At 38.2% G+C, this 18,318-nt stretch overlaps 1 protein-coding gene across 2 annotated transcripts in view; it reads left to right on the top strand.

The window, feature by feature from the left end:
- The window catches only part of SPIRE1 (spire type actin nucleation factor 1), a 190,585-nt gene that overhangs the window by 157,474 nt on the left and 14,793 nt on the right, over window positions 1-18,318 (top strand). For both annotated transcript variants that reach the window (XM_080820942.1, XM_080820941.1), the window contains exons 9-10: window positions 7,533-7,705; window positions 10,456-10,546. In XM_080820942.1, coding sequence (XP_080677068.1) covers window positions 7,533-7,705; window positions 10,456-10,546 — 264 coding nt within the window. The remainder of the gene's footprint in view (window positions 1-7,532; window positions 7,706-10,455; window positions 10,547-18,318) is intronic.

Below are 18,318 nucleotides of genomic sequence, written 5' to 3'. Positions count from 1 at the left end.
AAAGCTCTTTCACACCTGACGTGGGTTTTGTGGTTTCTGTGAAAACATTTCATTCATCTGCTTGTCCAAACATGTCAAAGAAGAAAATTGAAAGGCTTCTTCTAAGCTGTGGTCAGTAAGATAAAACATTCTGCTTATTTGAAAACTATGTGCTTAAAAAATTTTAAACAATAATGAATTTGTTGCCTAGGAGGGTTTATAGAAGAATCATTATGCCATCCCTGTGGTTATGGAATCTGACTGCCCATCCTTACCATCACTGTTTCTCACACACACTCTTCTTCTTCTTCCCTTTTTTTTTTTTTAAGATTTTATTTATTTATTTGAGAGAGAGAGAAATCACTAGCAGGGAATGGGGCAGAGGGAGAAGCAAACTCCCGGCTGAGCAGGGAGCCCAGTGCAGGACTCGGACGTTGGGATCATGACCTGAGCTGAAGCCAGATGTTTAACCGACTGAGCCACCCAGGCACTCCCTCACCCACACTCTTCTAAAGCAGTGATGTCAAAATCTAAAACAGAGATTTGCCTTAAGAGAATAGAAACAAATTTCAAGAAACAAAGTTTTGACACTTAATCTCTTAAATGTTCAGATATTTAAGTAATTAGAGTCAAAGCTGTCAGCTGCTTCTGAGGATCACCGCTCCTCAGTTGGTAGGCAGGAGCTGTCTTTGGTGTCCCAGCGCTCCCTCTGGATAGAGCCTGGTCGTGCATGCTTCTGAGCGCTATTTGAGGGTATAAAAATACAGATATGTTCTGATGGCTTTGGTTGTAAAATACAGTTGACCCTGAACAACATGGATTTGAACTGCTCAAGTCCACTTACAGGAATTTTTTTTATTTAAGAGTTGACGGCAAAAGCTACACATTTATTTATAACTGTCCACCCCAGTCTTCTTCGGACCAAATGGAAGGCAACTAACCTGCTGCCCTCCGAGGACCCATGACGGCCCAGGGAGGCCTGTTGAAGTTGTCAGCAGCTCCCAGGGACCCAAGACTGAACAGCACTGCAGGTTGCCCCCTATTGCCGACAGGGTGGTCTACACCCAGGGCTGGTGGATAGGATGCTGAGCTGAAACAAGGCATGTCCCAAAGAGCAGGATGGTGCTGCACAGGGAGCTCACATGCCCATCACCCCTGCTGCCTAGTCCTCCATGCACAGAGCTCAGGGGCTGTGCAGGCTACTGCAGGCCTGGGGCCACCCCTACCAAGCATGGATTCCACCCCTCCCACTCATGGGTGGCCGCCCTTGCAGGCCAATGGGGCAGCTGTACTGCATCCCCAGGCCATTGTGGCTGCCTGCCCACCAGGCAGCTGACTCTGCCAAGGTCCCCAGGCTGCAAAATATCACATACATCATGGTACCAGGCCCACTGCTGCCTCCAGCCTGGCCTGACCTGCCTGTACACAGATTTTTTTCAGTAAATGTGCCTAGAGGACTGTGAATGCATTTTCTCTTCCTTATGAGTTTCTTAATATTTTCTTTTCTCTAAAAATTTTTTTCTCTAGCTTTACTGTAAGATTACAGAATACACACATGTATGATACATAGAACATACAAAATATGTATCAGTTGAATGTTTATATATCAGTAGAGTTTCCAGTCAACAGTAGGCTTAATTAGTAGTTAAGTTTTTGCAGAGTCAAAAGTTATTTGCAGATTTTTGACTGGGGTGGAAGTCTGTACCCCTAACTCCTGCCTGGCCTTGTTCAAGGATCAACTGTATAATTAGTGTGTTCTGGGTTTGCAGTACAAGTTTAGATCCCTGCTATTAAATGGACAGCGATTAATAGTGAAATATAACCATTAATGACTAAATTTGATCTCTAATATCAGTCCCTTTTTAAATGGAGCTTTTATATATGAGTGAATTTTCAAAGCCAACTTAATCCAAATAAAATACTTTGCAAGTTAGAATTTTTCATTTTGGAAGCTGGGTTTTGGGGGTTTTTTTAAAGATTTTATTTATTTGAGAGAGAGTGCAAGCATGAGTAGGGGCGGGGCAGAGGTAGAGGTAGAAGCAGGCTTCTGGCTGAGCAGGGAGCCAGATGTGGGGCTCTATATGGGGCTCGATCCCAGGACGCTAGGATCATGATCTGAGCCGAAGGCAGACTCCAACTGAGCCACCCAGGTGCCCCTGGAAGTTGTTGTTTTGAATGTAAAATGAGACAAAATGTTGACACTAATATTTTCTTCCAGTTTTCTTTCATATGCCCTGGAATTTTTGACATAGCTTACATACAAATTCGTATTTAAAGAGCCAAATAGTTCTTGTATCCTATTCTGTATATGAAAATTTACTGAGCACCTTCTAATTGCTAACTAGTTCCCAACTGTTTTTAAATTTCTGTTTATATTTGTAGGTCTCAGATATCACTGGCACTTGTGCTTTTTAAAAACTCAGATAAATATTTTACTATCTTCACTTACTACTTTTGACTGACCACTGAAGAGCTTTTTCTATTTTCTTTATCCATTTGAAAATTTTTATTTTACAACCATTTGCAGAGTAAATGTTGTAAAAAAAGAAAAAGAAAAACCTTACCAAAATGTTCTGGAAAATAAACTCAGAAATGTTTTGGTACATATTTGTTACTGATAATCTCCGAAAGTTGGCAGTGTATATTTTAGAGACTATGTCTTTTTCTGGAGATGTTTCCATCAGTTGGACTACAAGGGAAGTGGCTGGCTATCTAAACACATTGACTATTGTCTAACATAAATTAAGCGCAGGTGGCTGATATGGACAGTTTGCATGCCTGCAACACACTTTATACATAAGTGTATTTTGTGTTCTTATAAGTTATATGGTGGCTTCTGATTTGGGAGGAAAGCTCCTAACCTCCATGATGTAGAAGAGTAGCAAAAAATTGTATTGGCTTTCAACTGCTTTTCGTTTGCTACTTTCAGTGCACTTCATGATTTCCACATGCTTCATTCTCAATTTCTTGTGCTAGCTATTTTTATGTTTTCATTGTTGCATTTTTACTAATCAATTAAAATATCCCAGATAATAAATGGAAAATATTGATCCATTCTTTTAACCTAAATGCAAAGATTGGAATACAGTTCTTCTCAAAGTTGGGAAATTAACACACTAAGAAGCAAGTATTTAAATGTGTAGTATAGATAATGCCTCTGAACTTAAATATAGAATAAGACATAATGAAGTATATTCTGCTGCTTAAGTATGTCTTAGAAACATTAATGCCTAGTGGAAAATCTTAACAATCCATTCAACTTTAAGGTAAGTGTAATTTATTTTTGCAATGCAAATAATAAATATGTAATCTCTATCACAGTCATATTTCCTCCAACCAAGTAAGGCAGCAGTTGGGTGAATCTAACATATATAAAGATATTACAAAAAGTATTTAATATCATGGTTATGCATTTTAGATTGAACCTGAGGTATGTGACTTCTGAAGCCGTATCTAGCATCTTAAATGTTTTTGCTTATTTATAAATATCACCAGTTTTTTCTCAAGACATTCCATCTTATATAGAAGTATAAAGTCTTAGTCAAATCCTTGGTTTTCTCACTTGATACACTGAAGTAATAATAAGGATTTCTTCATTGGAACAGAAAGTTATTAGTAATCAAACTACTTAAAAATTTCTCTTAAAGATATGTTCCACTGAGTCTTTTACAAATATATAGTATGAGGTAAAATCACACACAGTATTTAGTCTTAAATGTGGAGATCATCCTGAAACCTGTTACATCATTTTTTTTATCAACTCCATTTATCTCAAAGCTTTGAATTCAGTACAAGGTTATTATTTCAGCCAAAGAGTTCAGTTTCAGTCAATGAGCTCAAATAAAATTATCAACTTCATAGTAGTGTTTGGACAAGTAAAGAGCTATTGGGTCATTTCTCAAATCTCCTGCATTGAGAATGAAATGAACTCATGACAGCCATAGTCACTCAGCAGTATTCCCTAAACTTCAGGTCAGATTTTTGCCAGGTTTTAAGTACCTCCAACATTATTTAAATTATTTTAATATACTATCAATGACCTTTTATTTAAAATTTTTCTTAAGGAAAAACATCCATAAAGCCACACATCTGATATGATTTTTTCTGAAGCATTAAATATATAACCATTAAAACTTTTAGTGTCCCTCCATGCACTACTAGTGGTCTCAGCCATAGGGAAGCTCTTGGAGGAATGGAAACGTGAGACCCACCTCGGAAAGCTGACGGTTTCCCTTCTTCTGGTACCTGCAGTGTGGGCAACTGGATTGGAATCTGGGCAGCTAAGAGGAGACAAAGATGTGTGTGTTTTAACTGTATGCTTTCTCTTGAAAGCCTAACACCTACAACAACATGAGCAACTCTATAGGAAGTGTATAAAATAAGATAAACTATAGAAGAAGATCTTTTAAAATATGCTTCAATACTGTATTTGAACACTACCTTTTTTCTTGAATCGGAATTAATCAGTTAGCCTAATCTTTTCCTTCTTTGCTTTCTGGAGAACTTCTCAATTATTCTGTGAAGTGTGGCAGCCTACTGCTCTCTACACCCCCCAAGAAAGATTTATTTAAAGCTTTTAACCTTTAAATTTGTGTAAAAACTTGCTGCTTTTGCCCTTTAGTCCCTCTCAGCACAGCCTCTCCCCCAGTTATGTTTTTGTTATAGCTGCTTAACATCTGGAAGGGTAATAAGAAAAGTAACACATGTCTTGTCAAATTTTTTATGAAAATTTCTGTGTTAAATAAATGATTGACAGATCTGCCTGTCTTCCTTTTCTTCTTTTCCTCCCTCCCTTGCTTACTCAGACCCTCTCTTCTCATTCACAAGGGCATGTGCTCTGACCTTCTTGATCTCTAAAAATAGCAAAAAGTATAAATATTAAACTAGATGCATATCATTTATAATAATTTATGTGGTTATTTTAATAATGTCAAGTAAGGCTATACTAGAACATGCTTATTCACTGAATGTTTCCTGGAAATCCACCGCTTACACTGCAAGCATATAAAAATTGTATGTTGGGAGGGAAACTGCTGTATTTTACAGTAACTGCAGTTACAGTGCTTTCCCTCCCTCCCTCCTGTCTTATTTCACTTTCATGCTTAGTGTACCCTTTACCTTCAACCGCAGGAGTTTCACAGACTGTTCCATGTGCAAAGATCAGTTTCGTGTTGTTGGTCTGTAAATTAAATTATGCAGTGACTGCTTTTTTTATTAACTTTTATTTTTTTCGCTTTTAAATGCTCTAATTTGTTAGTTTTAAACTTTGTGTTTGACACATCATTTGAAATACTGAAGAAAATTGGTTCCACTTGTATTGAAAGAGTGAGTACAGGGTATAAGGGCAAAAAGGTGGCCTTTAGAATCAATACTAACAAGGAATCAAGTATCAGCTGCACCACACACTAGCTGGGTGACTGGCTGAGTCTCCCTGAGCCTCGATTTACTTACAAATGGAGGTAAAAATCAGTGTCCGTAATTGCCAACGTTTACTGTGTGTTGCCTTTAGTACACACGGTATTGAGTAAGTATTTTATATGCACTTGTTCATTTCATCTTCAAAAGGAGCCCATGTCTGTTGTTAGGCCCATTTTACAGATGATGAAACAAGAGGTTAGGCAATTTGCTCATGGTCAGACAGGTAGCAGCAGAGCTAGACTTTGAACCCAAATCATCTGCATCTTACATTATAGTAAGGTATACTCTGTACTCTATATACTCCATACTTTCTATTCTGTGCTGTGTGCTGTAAACTCTATAACCTGTTCCCTGTACTATGTACTCAATATTCTTCTTCTGTATTCTGTACTCTATGCTTTGTACTCTCTAGTCGGTATTCTGTACTATATATTCTGTACTCTGTACTCTATATGTAGTCTGTACACTGCTCTGTATACTCTGTGCCCTGCTCTGTATACTCTATGCCCTGTACTCTGTGCTCGCTCTATACTGCATGCTATGTATACTGTATACCGCTTACTATACACACACTGTGTGTTCTGTGATCTGTACTCTATACTCTGTGCTCTAGTCTCTAGTCTGTGTTCTATACAGTATACACTGTGCTCTGTGTACTCCCTGTACTACTGTATTCTCTATACTCCCCTCTGTACTACATACTCTAGATTATATACTATGGCCTTTAATGTTTTCTTGTCATATGCAGCATCCGCACTTGTTACTTCTATAGATGATTTGTAGCTTGGACGTAAAAACCAAGCCATATTTATTTATATTATGTTTTCAATCCAAAGAACATGGATACTTTTGTCCTGTACAAGAAGCTATAACTTGTACTGATTGCATTGGCCTGCCGTAGTTTGGATAGATTTTTTGCGTGGCTGTCATTCTTTCCTAATGGATGCTATCCTGTGATGCTTCTAAGCCTGTTCACAAGTATGTATTGAGTGTCTTCTTTGCCTATATACTTCCATCCTTAGGTATTTCTAATGTTTATTTCTCCCTGTATACTTCCATACATAGCTATGCACTATGAAAAATTAAATTGAATGAATAATATGCATATTCAAAATAAATTCCTTCACTTACAAAAAATATACTCTGTCCTGGGGCGCCTGGGTGGCTCAGTGGGTTAAGCCTCTGCCTTCGGCTCGGGTCATGATCTCAGGGTCCTGGGATCGAGCCCCACATCGGGCTCTCTGCTCAGCGGGGAGCCTGCTTCCTCCTCTCTCTCTGCCTCCCTCTCTGCCTACTTGTGATCTCTGTCTGTCAAATAAATAAAATCCTAAAAAAAAAATATATATATATATATATATATATATATACTCTGTCCTATACTCTGTACTGTATGCTATATCCTGTATATCTGTAGTCTGTCCTGTGTGCTCTGTATACCTTGTGCACTATACTCTCTATACTCTGTGCTGTATGACATACTCTATAGACCCCATGCTCTGTACTCATACATTGCGTACTCTGGGCTCTGTGCTCTGCATACTCTGTACTCTGCTGCCACATTTCTTTGATCTGTTGTATTTCCTTCGCATCCAAATCTGAGTTCTGGATCATCTAAATCAGCTTTATCAGAGCAAACGTATCCCAGATTCTTTGTGTTCATGTTTATATAACTATAGATTATTCACGATTTTGATTTTTAAATTAGACCATTCTCAAATCTTAAAGCCATATGCCTGCTATGGCTTTGTGTATGCCACCACTTTGGTCCATCCATCACTAGCTCTTTGGAGACTATAAAGTAAAACTAGCCTCTCTGGGTCTCTGCAAGATTAAGAAGTTATAGTCAGTTATCTAGATTCCTTCCAGCTCTAAATTCTAGTGTATAAATGTGAATCTATTAGTATTCATGTAAATGTTCTCTTTAACCTGACAGTTAATATCTAACAAAAATGTTTTATATACCTAGGCATTATTATATCAAGCCTCTGTGTTGTATTTGTGTGACATGGAAATGCCATGTCACCTGGCTTGTGTGGTTTGTGCTCCCAAGTGCAGGTACTTGGGAATGTGCATTTGGTCTACTGATTACCTTTCTTAGCTTGAGAAAAGGTAAGCTTTTGCCTTTCTTTTACCAGATGTAACTATCCCTGAATCTCCAAAGAACGCTGTGGAATCATCGATGGTGAATGGAGGTTTAACATCACAAACGAAAGAAAATGGGTTGAGTGCGGCACAGCACATGCCTTTGCAGCGGAAGAAACTCCTCAAAGCCCCAACCCTGGCTGAGCTGGACAGCTCTGACTCCGAGGTGAGTCCCTTGACCGCCTGGTTCACACCTCTTGACTCCATGTTCAGAGTGCAAGCCCTCTCTGACCTCGTTTACTAGCCATGTGGCCTTGGTTATTGCTTAATCTCTTCCCATCTTTCAATCAATAAAGTTGGGATTGAAATTCACTTGGTTAGCTGGAAATGAAACAGTGGGTTACTTACTGTTTTTCAGGAAGGACCAGTACAGTGGTCATAGTTGATCGAATATGTTCAGAAATACTTGTATGGTCTTAGATTATGGTGGTACTAAAAATAAGTTAAAAAAATGCAAACGTATTATCCTTAGGATGTTTCCCTTTGTTTTGGGGAAGGAAAAAGACAAATATTTTTCCATGGATTCTTCTCTCTCCCACACACACACCTACCCATAGTGAAGCTTGTTCTTTCGGTAATAGTAATACCAATGGACGTGTCTGCAAAAGAAAACTCTGCTAGGCTTCTCCAGATTTCATCTTTCCCCTGCTGCCCTTTGGAGGAAGATCTCGCACGTCCTGTCTGTTTTCCAGAAACTCTCAGGGTGCTGGTGCTTCCCAAGTCTCTCTCCAGCCCTTTGTCTACAGCATCAGTATTGTGTATCTCCACTGTGTAAAATGAAATTACATCCTTGCCTCCCTCTTCCCTCAGGGCCTGCCAGACACAACAAACACACACAGCCAGCCTCCCGGCTTCTGTTTGTTGTCGTGGTTGCTGGCTCCATCCACTCCATATTCATCCAAGTTAGAATTAAGGAATTATTCTTTAATCACCCAGACTGGTTTCTGAGACGATTCTGGTCTGGCAGCCTTCAGTACCACCCTTGGAGCAAAGCAGCAGTGAAGGAGCAGTAGGAGTTCCGGAAGTGATCTTGTTCCAACAAGGACCTGGTTAAGAGTCACTGGTCAGGATGTAGAACTAGAAAAGGCCTAGTTTAGTGAGTGTCAGAGACTAGTAACTGGATCAGACAATACAAACAAGCAAGTTTCAGGGAGCAGGCCTGGCAGTCATTTGAGAGATCAGAGACCATCAGGATCCCCCAGCCAGGCCGAAAGTGTGTAGTTGAGGGAATAGACGTGACAGGGCAAGCAGAGTAAGAGTCCACACCCACTGACTTCTCTCTGAGGAGATCTGACCTCCCAAGTCCCCTGGTACCTGCTGAGTGTCTTTGTGATTCCCCTGGGCAGGAACTGAGCCTAACGAAGACTAGTTTTCAAGTAGTGAGACGTGGGGTGCAGCTGCCTGTGGTGGGCATGCAGGGGCAGAGGACCCCCAACTGCTTCTGGGAGCAAATCCCAAAGGCCTTGCACCGTGGCAGTGTCCTCACCACGTCTCCGTCTCTTACTAACTAACTTGCACTCACCTGGCTGCCCCAGGATGGGCTCTTCGTTGTTCACAGTGGGAGCAAGTCAGAACAGTAAAGAGGAATGGTGTGGAACATGTAGACATGCTCAGAATTCTATAAAATTGGGCTTTACAAATGTTTCTGGGGAAGGTGGGCTGAGGTATGTGAGGTGGTGTGTGGTGGTTTCTGCTGTTAAAATCAAGGTGGCACCCACCTCATAATTTTTTGGGACTACTGTGTATGGCTCCTTTTTCTTTTCCTAAGAGATACTCTTGGCTTTTATTTCCTTTTGGCCTTCCATAGGCAGAAGGAGGGTGTTCTAGTTGTGCACTAACTCTTCTGGAGATTTGTGTGACCTCTACACCATGTTCAGAGTTGGGGCTTTGGTTACATTGCTTGATTTATTCTACATGGTATGTACCAGGAGTGGGGAGGTCACTGTTCAGACCTTCTTTGTTGGAACTGTGTGGTTTTCAGCCTTTTTTCATCTCCTGTCCTTTGACCAGATCCTTTGTATGGTAGCTTGCGTGAAACCAGTGCTTTTAGCAGTAAGTTTTAGGTAAGGCCATTTTTTGTGAATGGCTAAGTTAGTTCTCAAAGTCGCCTTAAATAAGTAGGTCAGAGAGAATTTTCATGATTTCTCTCACATAGTCATAGGCGAATATCTTATAATAATTTTCTTTCTTCCACTTTTAAAAATATTTAGCAATTTTCTGTAGATATTATGGACATACATTTTCATGTGGTTCATGTATATCCTCAATCACATGGTAGATAATAAATTTTTCTTGAGTAAATATTGTACTTCATCTTGGTGTAATCTGAAACAAATTACGGTCTCATCTGATTGGTAATAGAAATTTAAAATTTATTTTGCATAATGTAGACATTTTTCTAGATTCATACAATATTTTATGAAATGTTTATTTTAATCTATTCAACAAATATTAATATTTATTCATCACTTACTAACAGTAGGTTTGTTGCTGACAACGATGAATGAGGCCCATAGCATCTACCTTCATGCAGTTTACCAATCTATTACTTTTAAAAATGTGTTAAATATTTCTCTAATAATGATATTAACCACCATTTACTATGTGCCTGGTAATGTGTTAAGCATTTTTGAGCATATTTTCTCATCTGATCCAATAATACAGTGTAAAGATGGTATTAAACACCAAATGATGAAAGATGAGAAACTTGTTGTGTCACATCACTCTAATGAGGGACAAATCCAGAACACAAACCCAGGCTTGTCTAATTTTAGATACCTTCTATGTCTTCTAGTTGCCTTGAACCTTTGACATAATTTAGTGCCTCACACTTAAATAAATCTGTAGTAGTAAAATTTATTAGCATGAAAACACTAATGTCTTAGGAGTCTATTTCTCTGTCCCCACCTTTCTCAGGAGGAAACTCTACACAAGTCAACCAGCAGCAGCAGTGTATCTCCCTCCTTCCTTGAAGATCCCTTAGTAGAGGCTGTGTCCACGAGGAAGAGTGAGTATTTGTGGTACAAAGAGCTAGCGTCAGATACCTTCAAAAACACACTGGACCGAGAATAGGGAGTCCCAAAGTGCTTTGTGATCATTTAGCGTAGAAAAATAACCTTCGAATTTTCCCTAATCAGGAGCAGAAATATTGTTATATTCCTAAAGTGACATGATAAGGTAGGGCTGAACTGATAACTGGGCCTCAGGTTCTTATAACAGATCATTCACCTTCAGGTTTACAGATAATAGTTGTAGGGAATAAGTCTTATCTGAATTTAAGCTGGGAGCCCTAAATAATCACACTTGTTATCATTCCCAGGCCCACACACATATACACATATCCATACCCACATACATGAATGGATAGTAAAAATGCCTTTATAACTCTTCATAGGTTCTGAACACAGAATCCAAAGTTAAGTGATTTCTAGATGCTTTTTAAAAATATATTAATTAATTTATTTGTTAGAGAGATTGAGAGAGAGAGGGAGAGAGAGCATGAGCGGGAGAAGGGGCAGAGGGAAGGAATCTTAAGCAGACTCTGCACCAAGTGTGGAGCCTGATGCAGGGCTTGATCCCATGACCCCAAGATCACAACCTATCTGAAATCAAGAGTTGGATACCCAACCAAATGAGCCATCCAGGCACCACATTTCTAAATGTTTTTAATAATCTTTTTGTGTATAAAATCTTTATAAAAGATTTAAGAAATTATAACATTAAGGGAGAGGATTCTGGGAAGATGGTGGAATAAGGAACACCAGGACAACAGTTGTACTGGCAGAATTTGTCTGATGTTAAGTCCTTTGGAACTCTGAGTTTGTTGAAGTCTTGCAACTTCCAGAGGAAGATTTAGGTGGAAAATTGTGGTTAATTTCATTCACTTTTAACTCTTAGCACAATGGGAGCTACTCATGCCCCACGCCAGCCACATGGCAGGTAACAGTGTACTGTTCCTGAAACACCTTGCACATATCTTCCAGGAGCTAAGGTGGGCAAAAAGGACCCTGTCCTCCAAATATTGGGAATCTGTCCTGTGCTACATCGGAATCCAAAGGTGTAGACAAAGAGGCAGTAATTATTGTTGCTTTGTCACAAGCTCCCTGCATGATAAAGTGACTTCCAGGGGACCTAAAGGGCTAGCCTCCTTACCCACCTCCTTCATTCTTAGCTTTTTCCCTTTGGGGAGCCAGACATTAAACTAAGATATTCCAAAACTACGTATACAGAGAATTATAAAGTGACAGTACATGCCCAAGAAATGGCTCATAAAAGACCTGACAAGATCTTAAGCTTACATCTCAGGCTGATCGTCAGCACAGAGATAGCCTATAGCAATTAAGAAAACAATAAACAAAAACCTTAACAAAAAGCAGCAGACCCTGGAAAAGGGACAGAATCTGATTTCCAGAGTTACCACATTATTAGATTCAAATGTCCAGTATTCAACAACAACAACAAAAAAATCACAAGTCATACAGAGAAACAGGAAGGTAGGGCCCATTCAGAGTAAAGAAAGAAATCACCAGAAACTGTCCCAGAAAAAGAAGGGGATATACCAAAGACTTTTAAAAAACTGCTTTAAACTGCTCAAAAAACTGAAAGAAGATATGGAGAAGGCCAAGAATACAATATGTGAGCAAAAATGGAAAGATAAATAAAGAGCTGGAAAACCTAAAGTGAAACAAACAAACAAACAAATTCTGGACCAAAAATTCCAGTAACTTAAATGAAAAGTTCACTAGAAGATTCAATGGCAGATTTGAACAGGCAGAAGAAAGAATCAGCAAACTTGGAGATAGGACAAAGGGTGGTGTCAAGTCTGAGGAACAGAAAGAAAAAAGACTGAAGAAAAGCAAACAGAGACTGAGAGACTTGTGGGACACTGTCAAGTGGACCAAGATATGCACTAGGGGAGTCCCCAAAGGAGATGAGAGAGAGAAAGGGGCAGAAGGAATAATTGCAGAAATAATGGCTGAGACTCCCCAAATTTGAGGAATTACATGAATATAAACATTCAGGCAGCCCAGCTAAAATGAAAGAGACCCACACCAAGACATACTGTAATCAAACTTTCAAAAGCCAAAGACAGAGTGACAAGAGAGAAATGAGTCACTACATACAAGAGATTCTCTAAGATTTTCAGTATATTTCTCATCAGAAACTTTGGTGACCAGAAGATAGTGGGCCAGTACAGCTTTCCACCCCACTCTCTGAAAGTTTGCTTTATACCACTTTACTTTTGATGAAGGACCAACATTAATATCTGTTTTAGCTAACTGAAAGAAATCCAAAGAAGATTTTTCACTTTTATAAAATGCTTCAGTTGTTTTTTTAGTTTATACACTTTCAGCTTACAAAAGGTTTCACAGGAATGCTCTACTTTCAGAGAGTGGGGAGATCTGTATATTCAGAGTGCTTAAAGAAAAAAGTCAACCAAGAGTCTTATATCCAGCAAAGCCATTGTTCGAAGTGAGGGAGAAATGAAGACATTCCCAGATAAACAAAAGCTGAGGGAGTTCATAACCACTAGATGCTTCCCAGTGGAAAATGCTCAGAAGTCCTCCAGGGGAAATGGAAGGACACTAGCCAATAATTCAAAGCCATAGGAGAAATAAAAGATCTCAGTAAAATACATGGGCAATTATAAAAGCTAATAGTATTGGAACAATGGTTTGTAACTGTACTTTTTGTTTGCTACATAATTTGAGAGACTAAAGTACTTGAAAGAATTATTAGTCTAAATTTTGGGGAAGACAGTGTATAAAAATGTAATTTTGTTACATCCAAAAAGGATACAGAGCTTTAGAAGAGCAGAGTTTTTGTGTATTATTGAAATTAAGCTGCTAGGAATCCAAATCAGAGTGTTATAATTTTAGGATGTTAAATGTAGTCTCCATGGTAACCACCAAGAAAATAGTTACAGAATATACACAAAAGGAAAATGGGAAAGCAATTTAAACATTTCACTATTAAAAAAAAATCAATTTAACGTGAAAGACAAGAATGAAGGAAAAGAGGGACAAAAGCTCTAAGGCGTATGGGAAACAAATAGCACAGTGACAAAAGTCCCTCCTGATCAGTAATTACTGTAAATGTAAGTGAATTGAACTCTGTAATCAAAAGCTGGAGATTGGCAGAACGGATGAAAACACATGCTCCAGCTATATACTGGCTAGAAAAGACTCCCTTGAGATTCAAAAAAACACAGAGATTGAAAGTGAAAGAATGGAAAGATATTCCATGCAAATAGTAACCAAAAGAAAGCTGGGAAAATTATACTGACATCAGACAAAATAGACTTTAAATTAAAAAAAAAGTTAAAACAGACAGAGAAGGACACTGTATTAATAAAAGGTTCAATACAGTAAGAAGATAGAATAATTATTAACATTTATGCACCTATTGACAGACTGTCAAAATACATATATAAAGCAAAAACTGACAGAAATGAAGGAGAAATAGACAGTTCTGCAATAATAGTCAGGGACTTCAGTACCCCTCTCACAATAATGGAGAGAAAAACCAGACAGAGGATAAGGAAATAGAGGACCTGAACACCATGATAAACCAACTAGATCTGACAAACACATACAGAACACTCTCCCCAACAACAGAATATACATTCTTCTCCAGGGCACATGGCTCATTTTCGAGGATAGGCCATATGTTAAACTATAAGTTCAGTCTCATTAGATTTTTTTAAGATTTTATCTATTTATTTGACAGAAAGAGACACAGCAAGAGAGGGAACACAAGCAGTGGGAGAGAGAGAGGGAGAAACAGACTTCCTGCTGAGCAGAGAGCCCAATGCAGGGCTCGATTCCAGGACCCTGGGATCATTACCTGAGCCGAAGGCAGATGCTTAATGACTGAGTCACCCAGGTGCCCCCTCAATGGATTTTAAAGGACGGGTATCATACAAAGTATCTTCTCTGGCCACAGTGGGACAAAGTTAGAAATCAGTAACAAAAGGAAAACTGAAAAATTCACAGAATTGTGGAAATTAACACACTTTTTAAAAATCAGTGGATCAAAGAAGAAATCACCAGAGAGATTAGAAAGTATTTAGAAATGAATGAAAATGAAAACACAACATACCAAAACTATGGGGCACAGTGGAAACAGTGCTAAGGTGAAATTTACTGCTGTAAACACTTACATTAAAAACAAGAAATTTCAATGATTAGTTGCACAATGAATGTTCTGGTTTTAAGAAGAAGGGAAGGAATGAATGAACGAACAAACCAAAAATCTAACTTTACAACGTAAGGAACTGGAAAAAGAAGAACAAACTAAACACAAAGCTAGCAGAAGAAAGGAAATAATAAAGACTAAGGTAGAGATAAAATATAGAGAATAGAGAAACAATGGAAAAAGATCAGTGAAACCAAAAATTGGTCCTTCAGAAATATCAACATAATTGACAAACCCTTAGCTAGGTAGACTAAGGGAAAAAAAAAGACTCAAATTACTAAAATCAAAAATGAAGGGGGGATAATTACTGCTGATTCTATAGAAATAAAAAGAGAATGTATCCTGAACAGTTACCATCAAATTGGATAGCCTTGATAAAATGGACAAATTGCTAGAAATGCCATGCCTAGCAAGACTAAATCAGAAAGAAAGAGAAAATCTGACTAGACCAATAACTAGTAAGAATATTGAATTAGTAAGCATAAACCCCTACAAAGAAAAGGCCTCTCATGCCTCACTGGTGAATTCTTCCAAACATTAAAAAAAAAAAAACTACTATCAATCTTTCTCAAACATTTCCCAGAAAATAAAGAGGAGGGAGTACTTCCTAACCCATTTTATGAGAACAGCATTGCCCTGATGCTAAAGCCAAACAAAAGCACTACAAGGACAGAAAACTACAAACCAATGCCCTTTACAAATACTGGTTTTTAAAAAGATCTTGAACAAAATACTAGCAAACAGAATTCAGCAATGTATTAAAAGGATTATATACCCTGACCAAGTAGGATTTATTCCTGACTACAAGGATGGTCCAACATATAAAAATTAATTAGTGTGATATGCCACATGAACAGAGTGAAGAAAAATAACCACAGATCATTTCAATTGATGCTGAAAAAGCATTTGACAAAATTGAACACCCTTTCATAATAAAAAAAACTTCACAAACTAGGAGGAACTTCACAATAGAAGGAAACTACCTCAACATAATAAAAGCCACATATGAAAAGCCCACCTCAAACATCATACCCAGTGGTGAAAGACTGAAAGAATTTCCTCTAAGAAACAGAAACAAGGCAAGGATCCCTGCTTTCATCACTTCTGTTCAGCATAGTACTGGAAATCCTAGTGAGAGCAATTTGTCAAGAAAAAGAAATAATGGGCAGCCAGAGTGGAAAAAAAGAAGTAAAATTATCTCTTTACAGATGTTATGATCTTATGTGTAAGGAAACCCTAAAAGATCCCCCAAAAAAACTATTAGAATAAATGAATTCAGTAAAGTAGCAAAATATAAAATCACACAAAAATCAGTTGTATTTCTGTACACAGACAATAAATCTGAAAAGGAAATTACAAAAGCAATTCCATTTATAATCGTGTCAAAAAGGATAAAATAGTTAGGAATTAACCGAGGAAGTGAAAGACTTGCTCACTAAAAACTACAAAACATTGCTGAAAAAAATTAAAGAAGAATTAAGTAAAGGGAAATACATCCTGTGTTCACAGATTAGAAGACTTAATATCATTAAAATGTTTACACAGCCCAACATGATCTACAGATTCAGTGCAATCCTTATTAAAATGCCAATGACATTTGTGCAGAAATAGAAAACAATCCATTCTTTTTTTCTTTTTTTAAGATTTTATTTATTTATTTGAGAGAGCACTAGCAGTGGTGAGGGACAGAGAGAGAGGGAGAAGCAGACTCCCTACTGAGCAGGGATCCTGACATAGGGCTCCATCGCAGGACTCCAGGGTTATGACCTGCGCCAAAGGCAGATGCTTAACCAACTGAGCCCCCCAGGTGCTCCAGAAGACAACCCATTCTAAAATTCACATGGAATCTCAGGGGACCCAAATAGCCAAAAAAATCTTGAAAAAGAACTGGAGTATTCGTGCTTCCTGATTTCAAAACTTATTACAAACTATAGTAATCGAAACACTCTGGCATTAGCATAAAGACAAAGATATAGATCAATGGAATAGAATAGAGAGCTCAGAATAAACCCTCACCTATATGGTCAAAAGATTTTTGACAAGTGTGCCAAGACCATTCAATGAGTACTCTTTAAAGAAATGGTGCTGGGAAAACAGGGTATCCACATGCAGAAGAATGAAGTTAGGGGCACCTGGGTGGCTCAGTCAGTTAAGCATCTATCTGCCTTCAGCTTGGGTGATGATCTCGGGGTCCTCGGAGGGAGCCCCAATTTGAACTTTCTGCTCACTGGGGAGTCTGCTTCTCCTTCTCCCTATGCCCCTCCCCCCTGTTCATGCTCTCTCTCTCAAATAAATTTAAAAAAAAAAAAAACCTTAAAAAATTTTTAAACACTTTAAAGATTTAAAAAAAAAAAAAAAAAAAAAGAATGAATGGGCCCCTGGTTGGCTCAGTCAGTTTAGCATCTGCCTTTGGCTCAGGTCATGAACCCAGGGTCCTGGACTCGAGTCCCACATCGGGCTCCCTGCTCAGCGGGAAGCCTGCTTCTCTCTCTCTCTCTTTCACTCTGTCTCTATCAAATAAATAAATAAAACCTTAAAAAAAAAAATGAAGTTAGACCCTTACCTAACATCAAATACAAAAATTAACTCAAAATAGATTAAGGACCGAAATGTAAGACGTAAAATAATAAAACTCTTAGAAGAAAAGATAGGACAAAAGCTTCATGAGATTAGATTTGGCATTGTTTATTAGATAGGACACCAATGGCACAGATTTTTAAAAATGGACAAGTTGGAATTTATGAAAATAAAAACTTTTGTACACTAAAAGATATCATCAAGAGAATGATAAGGCAACCCTCAGAAGATGAGAAAATATTTACAAATCATATATCTAATAAAGGATTAATTTTTAGAGAATATGTAGAGAAAGTCCTGAAACTCAACAACAGAAAAGACAACCTAATTAAAAAAGGAGCAAAGGACTAAGTTGGTCATTTCTCCAAAGAAGATAGACAAGTGATCAACAAGCACATGAAAATGTTCTCAGCATCACTAATCATTAGGGAAATGCAAATCAAAACTCGAGTGAGATACTACCTCCTATCCACTAAAGTGGTTACCATCAAAATAAACAAAAACCAGAATATAACAAGTGTTGACAAGAACGTGGACAAATTGGAACCCTGTGCACTGTTGGAAATGTGAAATGGTACAGGTGCTGTGGAAAACAGTATGGTGACTCCTCAAAAATTTAAAAATAGAATTACATATGATCCAGCAATTCTACTTCTGATTATATAAGCAAAGAGATAGACATCCATGTTCATAGCATCAGTATTCACAATTGCTAAAACATGGAAGCGACCCAAGTATCCCATCAGTGCATGGACAGCTAAGCAAAATGTGGAATAGCCACACAATGGAATATTACTCAGCCTTAGAAATGGGAAATCCTGCAGTTGCTACACCGACGAACCTTTAGGACTTTTTGCTAAGGGAAGAAAGCAATTACAAAAAAGGCAAATACTGTATGATTCCATTTATATGGGCTTCTTAGAGTAGTCAAAATCAGAGAGAAAGAAAATAGAACGATAGTTGCCAGGTCTGTAGGTGAGAGAATGGGAAGTTATTGTAATGGTT

Source organism: Martes martes (assembly GCF_963455335.1).
Source record: "Martes martes genome assembly, chromosome: 13".
Lineage (NCBI taxonomy): Eukaryota > Metazoa > Chordata > Mammalia > Carnivora > Mustelidae > Martes > Martes martes.
Note: the sequence above shows the minus strand (reverse complement) of the source record. Positions and strands in the feature narration are given on the sequence as shown.